General features: G+C 40.3%; 1 protein-coding gene across 3 annotated transcripts in view; it reads right to left on the bottom strand.

Annotated features, from left to right (window-relative positions):
- LOC106582629 (protein MTSS 2) overlaps positions 1-11894 on the bottom strand; it is a 156881-nt gene extending 144987 nt beyond the window's left edge. For 2 of the 3 annotated variants that reach the window (XM_014165856.3, XM_014165857.3), the window contains exon 1: positions 10856-11891. In XM_014165856.3, the coding sequence (XP_014021331.1) occupies positions 10856-10927 (72 nt within the window). In that variant the 5' untranslated portion in view covers positions 10928-11891. Of the gene's footprint in view, positions 1-10855 lie in introns of all 3 variants that reach the window. The other variant, XM_014165855.3, reaches the window with a different exon arrangement.
- Positions 11895-21369: the final 9475 nt, after the last annotated feature.

The following is a 21369-nucleotide window of genomic DNA, read 5'->3' as shown; positions in this document are numbered from 1 at the left end:
ACATTGAGATGCTATGTACTGATGTTAATGTGATAGAATTATATTTCTGTACCAAGCTTAACTCAGTCATCGGCACGCCCCCAGGGACACAGACAGGACCAGGCGTCATGTGACATGTTCACTATAAAACTATACCCTGATCTACTTTCTTCAGACCCGGCCTCCACTCCATTGCGAGTAGGTTTGACCATCCAATTCTATACCACGTGGTTAACTTTTAGACTATCGATACCGACAATAAGAACAAGTCTTTGATATTAATTATTAGTCTGCAGCTAAGTAAATTATATCATTGAACTCGAAGACCAACGAAACATCCATTCTATGACGACATTAATGAATGTCGCTTTGAAAGATCCATTCTGAGAGCGAGAGAGCGAGAACTCTCCAACAGAACGACACTCCAACAAGGATCCCGACGACACACTGAGTGTAAATATATATTGATTGTAATTGTTCTCAAATGAGTGAGCGTTCATGTGCAAAGGATTAGCATGTCAATTGTTAATATTAATTAACTTTGTGTCCTCAGCTGACCGTTTATGACCCATTGTTAACAAGACACCAGCCATGCCTGTTTTAGCCCACTAGGGCACATTACTCTACCAATTCTTTGTGATGATAATTACTGTTTGTATACTTTCTGTGAATTACTTAGTTTAGTAAATAAATGATTTTAAGACAATTGATGTATGGATGATTTTAGTAAAGAATGGGTTCGTGCAGATACAACAACTTACGACGTTTGGAATGAGACTGGACGCGAGGTAAAATACACCATTTAAACCAGAAGATAATCGGCCTATACTATAATAGAATATAATGTATAATGTTATAATGTAGGAAAGTTATATTGGGAAAATTATAACTTTGTAATCTGAATATTTGCCTTGGTGCCCTGATCTCCTAGTTAATTACAATTAAACGATTAATCAGTTTAACCTGTTATGGCTAGAGGGCAGTATTTTCACGGCTGGATAAAAAACGTACCCGATTTAATCTGGTTACTACTCCTGCCCAGTAACTAGAATATGCATATAAGTATTGGCTTTGGATAGAAAACACCCTAAAGTTTCTAAAACTGTTTGAATGGTGTCTGTGAGTATAACAGAACTCGTATGGCAGGCAAAAACCTGAGAAGATTTCATGCAGGAAGTGGCCTGTCTGACAAGGTGTCGTTCTTCTTGTCTCTGTTTATTGAAGAGTGAGGATCTTAGCTGTCCCGTGACACTTCCTACGGCTGCCATAGGTTCTCAGAAGGCGGCAAAACGCTGAATCGTGGCTTTGCAGGCTCTGGCTGAAACAAAGTAGCGCGTTTGGGTAGTGGCTGGTTACAGTACTGTGAGACTCAGGCTCGTGCCCGCGTCGACCGAAAGCTGTGTTTTCTTTCCTCTGTTTAGCTAAATGGACATTACCGGTCGGAATATTATCGCTTTTTTACGAGAAAAATGGCATAAAAATGGATTTTAACCTCTAAATATTCCATTACCGTACTTCGAAGCATGTCAACCGCTTTTTAAAATCAATTTTTACGCCATTTTTCTCGTAGAAAAGCGATAATATTCCGACAGGGAATCTCCTTTTCGGCAAACAGAGGAAAAAAATCACAAAGGCGGGGGCGGTCGGGTCACGCGCATAAGCCCAGAGTCCCTTGATCGGCCACTTGAGAAAGGCGATAATGTGTTTCAGCCTGGGGCTGGAATGACGACATTCTGTTTTTTCCCGGGCTCTGAGAGCCTATGGAAGACGTGGGAAGTGTCACGTTAGAGCAGAGATCCTTAGTAAAAGATAGAGATGGAAAAGAAGTTCAAGAAATGGTCAGACAGGCCACTTCCTGTAAAGGAATCTCTCAGGTTTTGACCTGCCATTTGAGTTCTGTTATACTCACAGACACCATTCAAACAGTTTTAGAAACTTTAGGGTGTTTTCTATCCATATGTAATAAGTATATGCATATTCTAGTTACTGGGTAGGAGTGGTAACCAGATTAAATCGGGTATGTTTTTTATCCAGCCGTGTCAATACTGCCCCCTAGCCCTAACAGGTTAAACAGCGGTTGACATGCTTCGAAGTACGGTAATGGAATATTTAGATTTTTTTAGTCACGAATTGCGCCATGCGCACGACCCTTCTTTACCATTCGGATAGTGTCTGGGACGCACAAACAAAACGCCGCTATTCGGATATAACGATGGATTATTTTGGACCAAACCAACATTTGTTATTGAAGTAGCAGTCCTGGGAGTGCATTCTGACGAAGACAACAAAAGGTAATCAAACTTTTATAATAGTAAATATGATTATGGTGAGTGCTAAACTTGCCGGGTGTCTAAATAGCTAGCCCGTGATGCCTGGGCTATGTACTTAGAATATTGCAAAATGTGCTTTCACCAAAAAGCTATTTTAAAATCGGACATATCGAGTGCATAGAGGAGTTCTGTATCTATAATTCTTAAAATAATTGTTATGCTTTTTGTGAACGTTTATTGTGAGTAATTTAGTAAATTGTTAGCAAATTGCTAGTTCTGAACGTCACATGCTAATGTAAAAAGCTGTTTTTTTTATATAAATATGAACTTGATTGAACAAAACATGCATGTATTGTATAACAATGTCCTAGGTGTGTCATCTGATGAAGATCAAAGGTTAGTGCTGCATTTAGCTGTGGTTTTGTTTTTTGTGACATTATATGCTAGCTTGAAAAATGGGTGTCTGATTATTTCTGGCTGGGTACTCTGCTGACATAATCTAATGTTTTGCTTTTGCTGTAAAGCAAGCGTCCCACTGGCCCAGACAGGTTAATCTTGCGCTGTAGAAAATAATTTGGCCCCTTAGATAAGCCTTCATTCATTCGCATACTGTTGTAGGAGACATTCCAGGGGTTTGATTAAGCTCGAGAAAAAGCTCAATTTGAGATAAAAGCAAAGGTTTCATCTAAAAGGAATAGTGCCACCAAGGGCATAATTAGGCTGTGTATTTGGTATAAGCAGTTTCATCTTAAGCGGAGTATGATCTGAAATGACTATTAAATCACACTCCATGATAAGTGGCAGAAATCCATTGACTAGGAAAAAGTAATCTATACGTGAGGTCTTATAAACTGTTAAGAAAAAATAATAAATACACCCTGGCTGTGAGAATGAGGAAACGCCACGCATCAGATATGTCATATGTCTTAAGAAATAATGGAATTGTGGATACTTTGATGAAGATGATACCTTAGGAGAGATACGATCCAGATTGGGCGACAGTACACAATTCATATCAGGTGGTGTGTCCATATTTGGTAATCGAGAAAATAAATACATGTTAAGAATGAACTCTTATCCCAATTTGGTGCATAAATATTAGCCAAGATAACAGGTGTATTATACAGTCTTCCTACTACAATAATGAAACAGCCTGCTGAGTCTGCCTCTACACTTGACATTGCGAATGGTATGTTTTTACGAATTAAAATGGCTGCTTCTCTAGTTAAAATGATTGACCGATACATCCTTTTAAACGAAAGTGGTCGAAAATGCGGAGCTGTGTTTCCTGAAGGCAATATCTACTTTAACCTCTCTAGGGTAGGGGGCAGTATTTTCACGGCCGGATGAAAAACGTACCGAAATTAAACGGCCTACTACTCCGGCCCAGGAACTAGAATATGCATATTATTAGTAGATTTGGATAGAAAACACTGAAGTTTCTAAAACTGTTTGAATGATGTCTGTGAGTATAACAGAACTCATATGGCAGGCAAAAACCTGAGAAAAATCTAAACAAGAAGTGGGAATTCTGGTGCTTGTAGTCCTTTCAAGTCATTGCCTATCGAACACAGTGACTTAGGGTTCATTTTGCACTTCCTACGGCTTCCACTAGATGTCAACAGTCTTTCGAAAGTTGTTTGAGGAGTCTATGATGAACAGAGAGCGAACAGAGGAAGTTGTTGACTCAGGAAAGTACTGGCGTTCATTGGCGCGCGTTCACATGAGTTAGCTGTGTTCCAAATCGTTTTTCAAGACATTGCAATCGTCCGGTTGGAATATTATTGAAGTTCTAAGTGAAAAAGGCCCTAAAGATTGATGCTATGCAACGTTTGACATGTTTGAACGAACGTAAATATAACTTTTTTTGACTTTGTCGCGACATTTTCCACGCACTTCCTACATTTGGAGTAGCTAACTGAACGCACTAACTAACAACAAGGAGCTAGTTGGACATAAATTATGGACTTTATCGAACAAAACAACATTTATTGTGGACCTGGGATGCCTGGAAGTGCCTTCTGATGAAGATCAAAGGTAAGTGAATATTTCTAATGCTATTTATGATTTTAGATGACTCCAAAATGGCGGGTATCTGTATTGCCTAGTGTATTTTTCTGAGCGCCGTACTCAGTTTATTGCAAAGTGTGCTTTCCTCGTGAAGCTTTTTTGAAATCTGTCACAGCGTTTGCATAAAGGAGTTGTTCATCTATAATTCTTTGAATAACAGTTTAATATTTTATCAACGTTTATGGTGAGTATTTTTGTAAATTGTTGTGCTGATCACCGGCAGTAATGGAGGCAAAATATTTTCTGAACATCACGCGCCAATGTAAAATGGGGTTTATGGATATAAATATGAACTTGATCGAACAAAAAATGCATGTATTGTGTAACATGATGTCCTAGGAGTGTCATCTGATGAAGATCGTCAAAGGTTAGTGCATAATTTTAGCTGGTTTTCTGGTTGTGACGCCTGTCCTTGCTAGGAAAATGGCTGTGTACTTTTTCTTGTGTTGGAACTGTCCTAACATAATCTAACTTTATGCTTTCGCCATAAAGCCTTTTTGAAATGGGACAATATGGTTACATTAAGGAGACGTGTACCTTTAAAATGGTGTAAAATAGTCGTATGTTTGAGAACTTGAATTATGACATTGTGGTTTTGAATTTGGCGCTCTGATTTTTCACTGGCTGTTGAATAGTGTGAACCGTGGGTGGGCCCAAGAGGGGTTAAAGGTGATTTAAATGAGAAAGAACCCTTTTACATTTCACTGTGTGATTTAACATTCCAGCTAGCAAAAGTGACTGCGCAACCAGCTGTCCCTCTCATGATATTAGGCCTAGCCATATAAAGTCAGGTGGGAAAAGGAGATGCCAGATTACAATAACTGATCATTAAACATTTTTCCAAAAATAGCAACAAAAATAAAAGTTTCAGAATAAAGAAACAATACTCAAGTCTGGTATGAAAAAGAAAACCCAGCCGAGTCACCTAATAGAACAAAGTAACCGCTAATCCCCATGCAAAGATATCCAAACAATGTGCTTGTAGTGGGGAACACTAAACCTATCGAGTAGAGAGCCCTGCTGAAATAGTGAAGGATATAAAACAACTTGCACATAAATACTTATATACACAATCCAAAACTAGGCTGTTTTAAAAGAAAGTAAAAAACATTTTATCAATCACCTTACAGCAATACCACTAAGTTAACAGCAATGTCTTTAAAGAAATTAGGTAACCTAATAATAGAACTGTGCTTCATCTACCCTGGATATGGGTACCATCATTAAAAAGAAACAAGCAGCTTCATGGTAATAACAAACATAAAACGTTAAAACAAAAGGAGAAGTGACTCACCAGATCTAAAGGCACTAACGTTAACAATATCAACTAATACCACTGGCAATGCTATAGAGCATCTACAAAAAGTGTGTCTGCAGTGGTAGACATTTGTCCATTACCCTAATCGTCAAATAGGTGAAAATACAGCCATTTACTTCGTCTGATCTCGGTAGAATGTTTGCCTTTATGAAGGCCATCGCCTTATGGGGGTCTTGGAACTCTTTCTCGGTGCAGATGTGTTATACGGAGCCGGGCAGGAAAAGCCACACCATTCCGAGGTCCGTCCAGAGCAGACTTTTGACATCGTTGAAAGCGGCACGGTCAAGAGCAACACTGGGGGCATACTCTGGGAAGATAAACATATGTGTTCTGCTGCATCGAAGTGGGACAAATTCTCTTGCATGCCAAAGAATATCAATACGATCCTGATGGTGTAGTTTAGCCACAATGACGCAAGATTTTCCGGCAGGCTTTCTTGCTTGAGAGCCCCGATGTGAGCTGTCTACAAGGACGTCTTTATCCAATTTGAAGGCTTCCTTCAATAACTTTGAGACCGATGAAGTAGAACTTAAGCCCGGGTCCTCAACTACCCCCATGATCCTGATATTGGATCATAACATATAACCTTGTAAATGTATGCATTGTTCCTTAAGGCTAGATGCATCAGTTTCAAGCTTCTTAACCGTGGTTTGTAGCGTAGTCGTGTTGTCTGAGCATGTTGACAAGCCTTGTTCAATGTCGGAAACAGTTCGCCTCCTTGAGCATAGAAGAAATGCCCGCTCTGGGGCAGCAAGAATCTCGGCCTGCAAATGCTCAGTGTTAATTTTTTTTGCTGTGCCGAGGGGAAGAGCCGCTGCTTCCACTTGTTAAAGAACTTGAGCTCCTCATCTTGGGCCGAGTGTGCTCTTTTGTCAGTGACTCCGCTGAACTTAAACTTTTGCAAGTATTACACCATTTACGCATTAAAACAAAAATAAAAAGTTTAACAAAGTAAAGCATGTCATTCAAAGGCTGTGTTTCCTAGTTCTTTTTGGGTCAAAGCGCAAAGAAAGTCTTAAATAAATGCAATTTCAGCAGGAGCTCGGAAAAAACGTGACCTACCCCATGGCTTGCTCACTAGCACCCCCTCGTGTTTTCATTTTTGCCATGGAAAAATTTATCAAATAATTCCCTCAGTCAATGAACCAGGGATCAAATGGCTATGGTGTTTATATAATGTATATCTATTTGTAAAAATATTCAGTGTTCAGGGGAGACAGCATTGGAGTTACATTATCTTAGACTAGCCTAATTGAAAAGTAACTGTCAATTAGGCCAGCATTGAATAGCAGAGAATTTTGAGCGCTTGAGAGACAGTTTTACAACCGGAGTATGCAGCATTGGTTTTACAAACTACAACCGTATTAACTGCATGTGGGTAATTTGCCAAAATGCAGTTTAGGACATCAAGGCACGCTAATAGCTACATTGTTAACTAGCTAGATAGTAAATTCAAAACATAACATATTGGCTGGTTATCTAGTTAGTCTGTTTATTTTACCTGGTGCGCAAATGTCTCTCCTCTGGCAACAGCCCAAACGCAGGTGATGCACACACCATTACATTTCATTGCTGACCAAAAATGTGCAATTATTGCTAGTGAGTTATTTGCCCAGTTCTCAACAACAAATGTGCAAACACGGCTAGGTTCACTTTGATCTCAAAAATGCATCTTGCGACTGCATGATTGAAAGATTGACAGGCATGAGCAATGCAGGCCTACAATAATTATACTCCGATGCGCTCTGCAGAGATTGAGGACAGTGAGCAAAACATTGCTGCTGGAGGACATTTTGATCCAATTCAGATTATGAGCAGAGTATCCTAATTTTTTGATAGTGATGTGTGATTTTTTTTTACTTGTCCATTAGGACAACTTAAATCTATAATCTGCTTGTCAAAAACTTGTGTTTACTTGCCCCGGGCAAGCAGACAAGAGTAAATGTAGAAGTGGGGAGTGGCATAAAGCATCTGGCAACAGCACCCACCAAATTACTAGCATGGCAGAATATCACCGGGGTATTCCCACCATCTGGCCATATATTCAACACATATATTTACTTACGAGCAGCTAGGCCTAGACGAAACCTATAGGCTTGCCCTTGGGCATGATACTAGGATTAAAACCAATGCCCTCTTATTAACGAGAGTCTTGTCTTTAAAATGGTGTAAAATAGTCATATGTTTGAAAAATTGAAGTTTTTGCATTTGAGGTATTTGAATATCGCGCCACGGGATTACACTGGCTGTTGAGTAGGTGGGACGCAAGCGTCCCACCTAGCCCATAGAGGTTAATGGGGTAAATTGAGTAGGCTATTTCACGTTAAACCTAGGTCTATCTGCACACAGCTTCCCCCTCTAGACTGTGCCCTCACTCCTTAAAGTTGCACACTGTTTATGCAATGCCATGTATTAGTTGAAGGGAGTAAATGTCTATGTTCGACTGCCAAGCTCTCAAACATGCTATATAATTATTGTTCACAAAATTATGACCAAAGAAAAGATGGGATCCTTTTAACTGGGAGAAGACAGTCTTCCCTTCACACTACTGCTATTCTTCAGTAGTTATTTCAGGTAAACATTAGGTCTACTGTAACCCCCTCAATGGTGTTGTTTACATTGTCAATGTGGAAGGCCACTCGTCTAAGACCAATCAAATGCAGACATTTCAAATGTGCATGCATGCAATTGTGTTCAGTCGCATGTGCAAATAGTTGGGATGTTTACTTGCTAAAATGACAAGTTCCTATGATGAACACTTTTGGGAAAAGCTGGGATACCATCCAATGGTGTTACGATAAAATTCAACAAATACAGGGGGTGATTTTATAATTCAGCTAACATTCACTAGTTAGAAGAACAGCTGACCAGGGGCGATGGGTAGAATGGATGACCCGTTTGATTTATTACAGTTTGGGTTAGCTAGCCAACTAAATCCTGTTGGGTCAACAGCAAATTGGCTAACTTTACCTATGTGAAGCTAGCCACAATAACGATTAGCCCCACTAGTGGAATTTGCAGCTTGCCTTCAAAATAAAATGACCCTCGCCAAAAGTGATGGAAACGGATACAAATAATGGAACAAGTTGGGAATGTTATGAATACAACAAAAGACAATAAGTTAAATACATTTTTTTAATCCGCTGAAATCGCATGGGGGGAGGGGGGGATGTATTAGACTTCAGAATTACATTGGGGGGCATACTTATTTCTCACTGTACAGCCTTACCTATGGATTGTGGATCCATGAAATGTATCATTTTATTCAGTGACACCCACTGAACACCACTATGAAGTGTTTACACAAACAGAGAAATCAGATCAAGAATGAACTGTGCGATGTAGTAGGGAGTTGTAGTTTCTAACAGGCGAAAATTCTACAGTTTAGTGTAGAAAATGTGGTAATTCACTACAATGACCGTAATCCATTGCATGCCTAATTGTCCATTCTGTTTCTTTTACACCTGCTACCTAAAATAGACTGTTGAGAAGGATAGAAAAGTTGCTTCATGAGGTATAGTGGCAAGAAAAAGTATGTGAACCCTTTGAAAATACCTGGATTTCTGCATAAATTGGTCATACAATTTGATCTGATCATCTAAGTCACAATAGACAGTCTGCTTAAACTAATAAACAATTATATGTTTTCATGTCTTAATTGAACACACCGTATAAACATTCACAGTGCAGGGTGGGAAAAGGATGTGAACCCTTGGATTTAATAACTGGTTGACCCTCCTTTGGCAGCAATAACTGCAACAAAACATTTTCTGTAGTTGTGGATCAGACCTGCAGAACGGTCAGGAGGAATTTTGGACCATTCTTCTTTAAAAAAACTGTTTCAGTCCAGCAATATTCTTGGGATGTCTGGTGTGAACTGCTCTCGAGGTCATGCCTCAGCAAATCAAATCGGGTTGAGGTCAGGAATCCAGAAGATGTATTTTCTTCTGTTGTTGATTCCCTTGTGTGTTTTGGGTCGTTGTCCTGTTGCATCACCCAACTTCTGTTGTGCTTCAATTGGAGGACAGATAGACATTTTGCAGGAGAACGTTAGGCTAAATGACTTCAAGTTCTGTCGATGATAACAAATTATGTACTCAATATAGACAAGAAAAACTAATAACACACATTATTGTATTTAAGCACACTATGTTTGTCTATTGTTGTGACCTAGATGAAGATCAGATCAAATTTGATGACCAATTTTTGCAGAAATCCAGGTAATTCCAAAGGGTTCACATACTTTCTTGCCACTGCATCTCTAGCTGAAAATACATGATCGAAATGATTGATAGTTGGTATTCAGAAGTCATTAAACAAGTATGCCTTACTTACTTTGAAGAACTACTAAAATTGTGATTTTGTCAGACAGCAGCTCTATAGAGATGAGATGACTTATTAAACAATAAAGTAATCAAATAAAACAAATACAATATACACAATTGAAACGTGTAAAGTATATTTCCGACAGCTGGTAGCCTAGTGGTTAAGAGTATTGTCCCAGTAACCGAACTGGTTTTAATACCTAAGCAGACTAGGTGAAAAATAAGTCGGTGCCCTTGAGCAAGGCAATTAACCCTAATTGTTCCTGTAAATTGCTCTGAATAAGTGCATGACACGTTTTTTTAGTGATAAGCAGTAAGGGGCAGTCACTATGATAATGGGACTTTTACTAATTGTTTTATTCTGTTACAGCTTTTAATATCGTAAAAAAAAATAATCTCAAAACCGAACTAAAAGGGTGTCACTTAGACTGACACCCCATTTCACTCAGCCACAATCCATATGTGCGATACATCCACAGTGCGAGTTAAGATTTGTCAAATTAACCAAATTGTCTTTAGTTTAATTTAAATCACGTTACAAACTTGTTTAACATTATCTACTCCAAATATGGCACTATTCCACTATTTGTATTCGTTTACTTCCCTTTCAAATGAGGAACTTTTATTTTAAATACGAACCGCAAATTCCACTATTGTGGCTAATCGTTAGTGGCCAGCTTCACATAGGTGCTAAAGATAGTTAGCCAGCCTGTTACAAAGCACACCATTCATTTTGCCAACCCAAATAGTGACGAAGACAAGCCGTAACAACTTGGCAAATTCTAGTTAACGTAGTTAATAGCATGCTTGATAAATGATGGTTCTCACCAGATAACCCTTTCACATTTGAGTTCTACCTACTAAGAATGCTATTTATTGTAAATGCATCTTACCTTCATGTCGTTCATGATGATCTGGAAGAGCCCTCCCAGAGCGCTGCATTCCTTTTCAATACCCGCATCCATTTTCCAAATCGAAAAACTAACACTAGCTAGTTATAGTAGCTTTTAAATTAATTCGTTTATAAATATAGTTGTTGAGGGAAATCTCGGTGTAAAGTTTCAAAGGATTGGGCCAAAGATATCTAAGTACTGTTAATGTTCTATTAAACACGCAATGTAAAATACATCCAAATTCCTGGAGGGAAACAATACAGCAGCTAGCAACGTGGAATATTATAATCCAGTCCGACTCAGTGTGGTTGGCTAGCTAGCTCGTTAACTAGCCAGCCAATTTGATACACCGAGTAAACATGGAATGGTTGAATGTAGCTAGAATGGAAAATCCGTCGAATTGACCTGATTGTTGTATCCAAGCCTAGTATGCTATAGTTACAACCACAGCCAATCCAAATACCTATAGGACCTAGGCAATGCAGCTGGCCAGGAATTCCGGACTATCTACCTGCTAACGAGCGACAAGCTAACTAGCAGTCCGTGATCAATGATTCAATCACTAGTCAGCAAATACAAACAAAAATAAGCATATCTCTGTGTCCCATGAAAATGATTCTGTTCGTGTCGAGTCATCTGTCCTCTTATGCGGTTTCAGCTTGTTTGTAAATGTGTGTCATCATGGGCTTTCACCCAGCTACGAGCCAAACAATTATTCAATGAGAATCCACGTATCGTTTGAGTGCTGATGTGTGTTTCTGCCATTGAGCTATAATAGGAAGGTTGCTACCACCACCGGGCGCGCTCCAAATTACATATTTCCCAAAATCGGCCTCGTACTTGGGTGGGGGTGGAGCAAGTAAAATTCGGATTTACAAGCGTCACAAGAACATGGCTATTTTAATTCAATGTAAACTCTAAAAGTGATTAAAACATCACAATGAGGCCATTAATCTCTCTACAAAGAAATAAAATAACATTTTAACCGCACTGCAGAGTTGATCAGACATCGTATAAACTGCAAAGATAGGAAAATGTTGGGGTCAATGACATTTTAATAAACAAATGCATTTAAATGACCTATGAATTAAATGTCCTTATATGGAGGTGAACAAGATTACGTCACAGTCGCTAAAGCCAGGGCGCAACATCGCGAGACTCCGGGAACGCTAGCGAAACAGAACGAGGTTTGAGAAGTCAATGAGAAACATTCCTCCTTAGTTGTTCATTTTCTCAAAAGCTAAACGCAGAACCTAGATTCGAGCAAATGTCTTAAGTAGTTGAACATGTTATCACTTCAACCTCGTGAAAGTGACAAACTGACACGATTTCATTTTCGTTAAAAACTACTTTTATATCGAAGTGCCTTTAATTTGACGGCATGCGCAGCTCGGCGCTAGACGACCATTACATCCGACGACGTATTCTACGCATGAGTTTAGCTAGCCAACGTCGCCATGACGTCGCCTAAAAGTGTGATTGGGGATTTCTATTGGAGGAGCATCTTTAATACAGAGTTTCTAAACCAAGAGGTGCAACATCGCAAGACTTCCGGGAACGCTTGCGAGGCAGAACAGGCGGGGGGGTTGGGGTTAGAGAAGTCAATGAGAGAAAAACAAATCAAATGTATTTGTCACATGTGCCGAATACAGACATTACAGTGAAATGCTTACTTTCAAGCCCTTAACCAACAATGCAGTTAAGAAAAATAATTGTTAAGTAAAAAACATTAAATAAAAATAGTTAGAGCAGCAGTAAAATAACACTAGCGAGGCTATAAACAGGGGTACCGGTTAGTCGAGGTAATATGTATATGTTGGTGGAGTTAAAGTGACTATGCATAGATAATAACTAGAGAGCAGCGGCCGTGTAAAAGGAGGGGGTGGGGGGACAATGCAAATAGTCTAGGTAGCCATTTGAGTCTTATGGCTTGCGGTCGGAGGCCAAGCAGTTGCCATACCAGGCAGTGATGCAACCAGTCAGTAGGGCTGGGCGATATGGTATTTTTCAAATTTGACGATATGACAGTGTTTTAGAATAATAAAAGTTCTAAATTTGCTTTATGAGTAGTGTGTGACCCTAGGGTGGCAACACATATATACAAAATTATTTCAAAGGGTCTTTCTCCATTCGGATTGTTTTATACTGTTCAATTCAACTTCAATCTAAAATAATTTCCTGCATTTTTCCATCAATTTCCGCATTTCCTGCACTCATGTACCCATATACTACCCACCACTGCGACCTGTACGCTCTCGTTGGCTGGCACTCGCTTCATACTCGTCGCCAAAACCACTGGCTCCAGGTCATCTACAAGACCCTGCTAGGTAAAGTCCCCCCTTATCTCAGCTCACTGGTCACCATAGCAGCACCTACCTGTAGCACGTGCTCCAGCAGGTGTATCTCTCTGGTCACCCCCAAAGCCAATTCCTCCTTAGGCCGTCTCTCCTTCTAGTTCTCTGCTGCCAATGACTGGAACGAACTACAAAAATCTCTGAAACTGGAAACACTTATCTCCCTCACTAGCTTTAAGCACCAGCTGTCAGAGCAGCTCACAGATCACTGCACCTGTACATAGCCCATCTATAATTTAGCCCAAACAACTACCGCTTCCCCTACTGTATTTATTTATTTAGCTCCTTTGCACCCCATTATTTCTATTTCTACTTTGCACTTTCTTCCACTACAAATCTACCATTCCAGTGTTTTACTTGCTATATTGTATTTACTTTGCCACCATGGCCTTTTTTGCCTTTACCTCCCTTATCTCACCTCATTTGCTCACATTGTATATAGACTTATTTTTCTACTGTATTATTGACTGTACGTTTGTTTTACTCCATGTGTAACTCTGTGTTGTTGTATGTGTCGAACTGCTTTGCTTTATCTTGGCCAGGTCGCAATTGTAAATGAGAACTTGTTCTCAACTTGCCTACCTGGTTAAATAAAGGTGAAATAAAAAAATTAAAAAGTGAGATAATTTCCACACTGCCACAAAATGGGCAAAAATACTAGGCCTGTTTTTTTACCAAAGCCAGCTAACTAGCGATTAGCATTAGTGGCTAACACAATTTAGCTTAACTTGCGAAGAAAATATGAACTAGCTGTTTGCAGAAACACAAACTAATATTGTAATTATAGAACGGTTGTGGATTTATATTAAGATCAAAGTGGAAACATCTTTGTCATCAACGTTGTTGCATGTGCTGCATTGACCATGCGTGTCTCGTGGTCAAGCAACAACAAATGTGCTCCTTCAGTGACATGGGGTGGGATTAGGTCTGTGTGGAAAGCGGCATGGAGAGAGAGCGGAGAGGGATGACTCAAGTAGCGGAGTAAACTATAAAAATGGATGTTACATGGTGCATCACATTTAACAAACCAAAAATTCAAATACCATTATAGAAGGTGAAGTAAAACCCAAACCAGTCCATGCATAAATACCGGTATATAGTAAAATACAGTATACCGCCCAGCCCTACCAGTCAGGATGCTCTCGATGGTGCAGGTGTAGAACTTTGAACACCCATGCCAAATCTTTTCAGTCGCCTGAGGTGGAATAGTATCCAGTTGCAGAGGGAGGTGTTTCGTTGCAGAGGGAGGTGTTTCGTCCCAGGGTCCTTAGCTTATTGAGCTGCCAGTTGAGGACATGTGAGGCGTCTGTTTCTCAAACTAGACACTAATGTACTTGTCCTCTTGCTCAGTTGTGCACCGGGGCCTCCCACTCCTCTTTCTATTCTGGTTAGAGCCAGTTTGTGCTGTTCTGTGAAGGAAGTAGTACACAGCGTTGTACGAGGTCTTCAGTTTTTTGGCCATTTCTCGCATGGAATAGCCTTCATTTCTCAGAACAAGAATAGACTGACAAGTTTCAGAAGAAAGTTCTTTGTTTCTGGCTATTTTGAGCCTGTAATCGAACCCACAAATGCTGATGCTCCAGATACTCAACTAGTCTAAAGAAGGCCAGTTTTATTGCTTCTTTAAATCAGTACAACAGTTTTCAGCTGTGCTAACATAATTGCAAAAGGGTTTTCTAATGATCAATTAGCCTTTTAAAATGATAGACTTGGATTAGCTAACACAACATGCCATTGGAACACAGGAGTGATGGTTGCTGATAATGGGACTGATAATGGGATTTTCCATTCATTTAAAAACATTTTTTTTTAAATCAGACATTTTGTAAAAAGTAATTTACAACATTAACAATGTCTACCCTGTAATTCTGATTTGATGTTATTTTAATGGACACTTTTTGTTGTTGCTTTTCTTTAAAAAACAAGGACATTTCTAAGTGACCCCAAACTTTTGAATGGTAGTTAACATAAACACACATAGTCATACATTGGTTACTGACATGATAGAAAAGTCCCTAGTGGGCTATGCCAACATGACAAAGGAAAGGGATGGTACACCTCAAGAGCGGGAAACTCAGAATGGATTCACCGCATACAGTTGAATACTTCATCATAAATATGGACATTTAGCCCCCTAACAACCGCTCGTTTGGATTTTAGAAATGTACATATTTACGAGTGTACATCTTGGTTGTCCCTCTCTGCAATCGCCAGTCCGTCTGCTGGATAGTCAGTCAACAGACAGCCTCTGGTTTGTCCACCAGAGATCAAAGTCCATCGTAGTTGTTATAATGGACACTTCAGAGTACCATTCGGAAATGTTCGGATGCGTTTACCAGACTAGAGTATTTAAACAGCTGGAGCCTGAATAATTGTTCTTTAGTTTGAAGATTTCTTAGCCATTTCAACGTTGGGACCTCGTCCTGGTGTTATCTTGACTCTAGTTTGTATTGCCAACCATTTCAACATGTAGCGAAAGCTCCATATTTTCTGGTCTAATGTACATTTTGGTGGAAGTGGCTTTTATACTAGAGTAGAAAAGAAGGCGTTTCCATGACGCCAATGTAAATGTCTGTACTCACAGAGTGTGGCCACTGACCAGTTAACTTTTTATCTAAACAAGTATCTCGTTTAGAAGGCCATATTTGTGAGTAGTTCCACAACATTTAGATGTAAATCTGATAAATACATTGTGAAAGCTCTTTAAGTTACAATGTTTCCGTTATAACGTCTTTAATGATATCACCACACAGTAAATGTTGGCCATGATTAGGTTACCTTCTGAGGTTACCGTAATGCAAAGTCTTTCTCTGTGCTAACAAAGGGATTCTCAACATTCATCTTGGCAGAGTAGGGAAAGGAGTTTTGGTATTTACAACCGTCATAAAACAGCCAACTTCCCGCTCTCCCCCTCTACGAGAGAGAGCACGCTGTAGAGCGGACCCACTGTAACCTGACCCTTCAGATTGTCACAGGAGAGTCATGACAGAATTATGGTCAGATTTGTCAAATGGAGGGCTAGGGAGAGCTCTGTACGTGTCTCTGTGTGTGGAGTAAAGGTGGTCTAGGTTTTTCTTTCTCCTCTGGTTGCACATTTAACATGCTGGTAGAAATGAGGTAAAACCTTTCCCTGCATTAAAGTCCCCGGCCACTAGGAGCGCCGCCTCTGGATGAGCGTTTTCCTGTTTGCTTATGGCCTTATACAGTGGGTACCGGTACTGAGTCAATGTGCGTGGATACAGGTTAGTCAAGGTAATTTGTAAAGTGACTATGCATAGATAATAAACAGTGAGTAGCAGCAGTGTAAAAACAAAGGGGGGGGCGGTAATTTGATTAATTGTTCAGCAGTCTCATGACATGTGGCTAGAAGCTGTAAAAGAGCCTTTTGCTCCTGTACCGCTTGCCGTGCAGTAGCAGAGAGAACAGTCTATGACTAGGGTGGCTGGAGTTTTTGACAATTTTTAGGGCTTTTCTCTGACACCGCCTGGTATAGATGTCCTGGATGGCAGGAAGCTTGGCCCCAGTGATGTACTGGGTCGTACGCACTACCCTCTGTAGCGCATTAATGTCAGATGCTGAGCAGTTGCCATACCAGGCGGGGATGCAACCGGTCAGGATGCTCTTGATGGTGCAGCTGTAGAACTTGTTGAGGAACTGGGGACCCATGCCAAATCTTTTCGGTCTCCTGAGGGGGAAAAGGTTTTGTCGTGCCCTCTTCACGACTGCCTTGGTGTGTTTGGACCAAGATAGCTTGTTGGTGATGTGGGACCAGAGCAAAAACCAAGCCATTGGGTCGAAGGAATTGTCCGTAGAGCTCCGAGACAGGATTGTGTCGAGGCACAGATCTGAGGAAGGGTACCAAAAAACAAATTCTGCAGCGTTGAAACTCCAAGAACACAGTGGCCTCAATCATTTTTAAATGGAAGAAGTTCGGAACCACCAAGACTCTTCCTAGAGCTGGCCGCCCAGCCAAACTAAGCAATTGGGGGAGAAATACCTTGGTCAGGGAGGTGACCAAGAACCCCATGGTCACTCTGACAGAGCACCAGAGTTCCTTTGTGGAGATGGGAGAATATTCCAGAAGGACAACCATCTCTGCGGCACTCCACCAATCAGGTCTTTATGGTAGAGTGGCCAGACAGAAGCCACTCCTCAGTAAAAAGGCACATGACAGCCCACTTGGTTTGCCAAAAGGCACCTAAAGGACTCTCAGATCATGAGAAACAAGATTGTCTGGTCTGATGAAACCAAGATTGAACTCTTTGGCATGAATGCCAAGCGTCACGTCTGGAGGAATCCTGGCACCATCCGTACAGTGAAGCATGGTGGTGGCAGCATCATGCTTTGGGGATGTTTTTCAGCAGCAGGGACTGGAAGACTAGTCAGGATCGAGGGAAAGATGAAACGAGCAAAGTACAGAGAGAGCTTGATGAAAAGCTGCTCCAGAGTGCTCAGGACCTCAGACTGGGGCGGAGGTTCACCTTCCAACAGGACAACGACCCTAAGCAAACAGCCAAGACAGCCCAGGAGTGGCTTCGGGACAAGTCTCTGAATGTGATTGAGTGGCCCAGCCAGAGCCCGGACTTGAACCCGATCGAACATCTCTGGAGAGACCTGAAAATAGCTGTGCAGCGACGCTCCCCATCCACCCTGACAGAGCTTGAGATGATCTGCAGAGAAGAATGGGAGAAACTCCCCAAATACAGGTGTGCCAAGCTTGTAGCTTCATACCCAAGAAGACGAGGCTGTCATCACTGCCAAAGTTGCTTCAACTGAGTAAAGGGTCTCAATACTTATGTTAATATAATATTCAAGTTTAATACATGTGCTAAAATTTCTAAAAACAAGTTTTGGCTTTGTTAGTATGGGGTATCGTGTGTAGATTGATGAGGGGAGAAATGTATTTAATACATTTTAGAATAAGGCTGTAAGTGGATAAAGTCAAGGGGTCTGAACACTTTCTAAATACACTGTAGCTAGCTCATCTAGCCTGGGCACTGCAGCAGCCAGATTAAGCAACTGCAGATGAAGCAATTGCATCTAATCTTCTTCCCCATCCCCTCGTCTTGATTCTACAGGAAGCCTGTTCTCCTCAAAACATTATTGGCAAGCTAGCTAACGTTAGCCAACTTCAGCAGAGATCATTGCTAGCTAACTAGCAAAGCCTAGAAGGTAGGATATGCATATTATTAGTAGATTTAGATAGAAAACACTCTGAAGTTTCTAAAACTGTTTGAATGATGTCTGTGAGTATAACATAACTCATATGGCAGGCAAAAACCTGAGAAAAAATCCAACCAGGAAGTGTGGAAATCTGAGGTTTGTAGTTTTTCAAGTGATTGCCTATCTAATACACAGTGTCTGTGGGGTCATTTTGCAGTTCCTACGGCTTCCACTAGATGTCAACAGTCTTTAGAACGTTGTTTCATGCTTCTACTGTGAATGGGGAGAGAATAAGAGCATATGGAGTCAGATGATTGAGAAAATGACATGAGCTCAATCGCGCGCGCCCCGGGAGAGTTAGGTGTGTTCCTTTTCATTTCTGAAGACAAAGGAATCGTCTGGTTGGAATATTATGGAAGATTTATGATAAAAACATCCTAAAGATTGATTCTATACATCGTTTGACATGTTTCTACGAACTGTAATATAACTTTTTTTTTACTTTTCGTCTGAACTTACTGCGCGAGCACAGTGCATTTGGATTACTCGACCGAATGTGCATACAAAATGGAGGTATTTGGACATAAAGATGAACTTTATCGAACAAAACTAAAATTTATAGTGGAACTGGAGTTCCTGGGAGTGCATTCTGATGAAGATCATCAAAGGTAAGTTAATATTTATAATGTTATTTGTGACTTCTGTTGACTCCAAAATGGCGGGTATCTGTATGGCTTCTTTTGGTGTCTGAGCGCTGTACTCAGATTATTGCAATGTTTGCTTTCACCGTAAAGCTTTTTTGAACTCTGACACAGCGGTTGCATTAAGGAGAAGTTTATCTATAATTCTTTGAATAACAGTTGTATATTTTATCAACGTTTATGATGAGTATTTCTGTAAATTGATGTGCTCATTCACCGGAAGTTTTGGGAGGCAAAACATTTCTGAACATTACACGCCAATGTAAAATGGGTTTTTTGGATATAAATGTGAACTTTATCGAGCAAAACATACATGTATTGTGTAACATGAAGTCCTATGAGTGCCATCTGATGAAGATCATCAAAGGTTAGTGATTAACCTGTTAGGGCTAGGGGGCAGTATTGACACGGCCGGATAAAAAACGTACCCGATTTAATCTGGTTATTACTCCTGCCCAGTAACTAGAATATGCATATAATTATTGGCTTTGGATAGAAAACACCCTAAAGTTTCTGAAACTGTTTGAATGGTGTCTGTGAGTATAACAGAACTCATATGGCAGGCCAAAACCTGAGAAGATTCCATGCAGGAAGTGGCCTGTCTGACAAGTTGTGTTTCATCTTGGCTCTTTTTATTGAAGACTGAGGATCTTTGCTATAACGTGACACTTCCTACGGCTCCCATGGGCTCTCAGAGCCCGGGAAAAAGCTGAACGATATCGAGGCAGCCTCTGGCTGAAACACTTTATCGCTTTTGGCAAGTGGCCGATCAGAGTACTATGGGCTTAGGCGCGTGCCCGAGTCGACCCCATGCTTTATTTTCTTTCGTCTGTTTACCTAAACGCAGATTCCCGGTCGGAATATTATCGCTTTTTTATGAGAAAAATGGCATAAAAATTGATTTTAAACAGCGGTTGACATGCTTCGAAGTACGGTAATGGAATATTTAGACATTTTTTGTCACGAATTGCGCCATGCTCGTCACCCTTATTTACCATTTCGGATAGTGTCTTGAACGCACGAACAAAACGCCGCTATTTGGATATAACTATGGATTATTTTGAACCAAACCAACATTTGTTATTGAAGTAGAAGTCCTGGGAGTGCATTCTGACGAAGACAGCAAAGGTAATAACATTTTTCTTATAGTAAATCTGACTTTGGTGAGTGCTAAACTTGCTGGGTGTCTAAATAGCTAGCCCTGTGATGCCGGGCTATCTACTGAGAATATTGCAAAATGTGCTTTCACCGACAAGCTATTTTAAAATCGGACATATCGAGTGCATAGAGGAGTTGTGTATCTATAATTCTTAAAATAATTTTTATGCTTTTTGTGAACGTTTATCGTGAGTAATTTAGTAAATTCACCTGCAGTGTTGGCTGGGAATGCTAGTCACATGCTAGTCACATGCTAGTCACATGCTAATGTAAAAAGCTGGTTTTTGATATAAATATGAACTTGATTGAACAAAACATGCATGTATTGTATAACATAATGTCCTAGGGTTGTCATCTGATGAAGATCATCAAAGGTTAGTGCTACATTTAGTTGTGGTTTGGGTTTATGTGACATTATATGCTAGCTTGAAAAATGGGTGTCTAATTATTTCTGGCTGGGTACTCTGCTGACATAATCTAATGTTTTGCTTTCGTTGTAAAGCCTTTTTGAAATCGGACAGTGTGGTTAGATTAACGAGAGTCTTGTCTTTAAAATGCTGTAAAATAGTCATATGTTTGAGAAATTGAAGTAATAGCATTTCTAAGGTATTTGAATAACGCGCCACAGGATTCCACTGGCTGTTACATAGGTGGGACGATTTGGTGCCACCTACCCTAGAGAGGTTAACTTTAGCTGTATTTCTGTTTTTTGTGATGCCTCTCCTTGCTTGGAAAATGGCTGTGTGGTTTTTCTTGTCTAGGCGCTGTCCTAACATAATCTAATGTTATGCTTTCGCCATAAAGCCTTTTTGAGATGGGACACTGTGGTTGGATTAACGAGAAGTGTATCTTTAAAATGGGATTTAATAGTTGTATGCTTGAGAAATTTGAATTATGAGATTTTTGTTGTTTTGAATTTGGCACCCTGCTATTTCACTAGCTGTTGGCGAGTGTGTCCCACAGGTGGGACTCCACATACCCCAGAGAGCTTAAATTAAGTCCACCTGCGTGTTCATCTTGCAGCAGGACAATGACCTTAAGCATACTGCTAAAGCAACCCTTGAGTGGTTTAAGTGGAAACATTTAAATGTCTTGGCCTAGTCAAAGCCCAGACCTCAATCCAATTGAGAATCTGTGG

Source organism: Salmo salar, chromosome 22, assembly GCF_965601325.2.
Source record: "Salmo salar chromosome 22, fSalSal1, whole genome shotgun sequence".
Classification (NCBI taxonomy): domain Eukaryota; kingdom Metazoa; phylum Chordata; class Actinopteri; order Salmoniformes; family Salmonidae; genus Salmo; species Salmo salar.
Note: the sequence above shows the minus strand (reverse complement) of the source record. Positions and strands in the feature narration are given on the sequence as shown.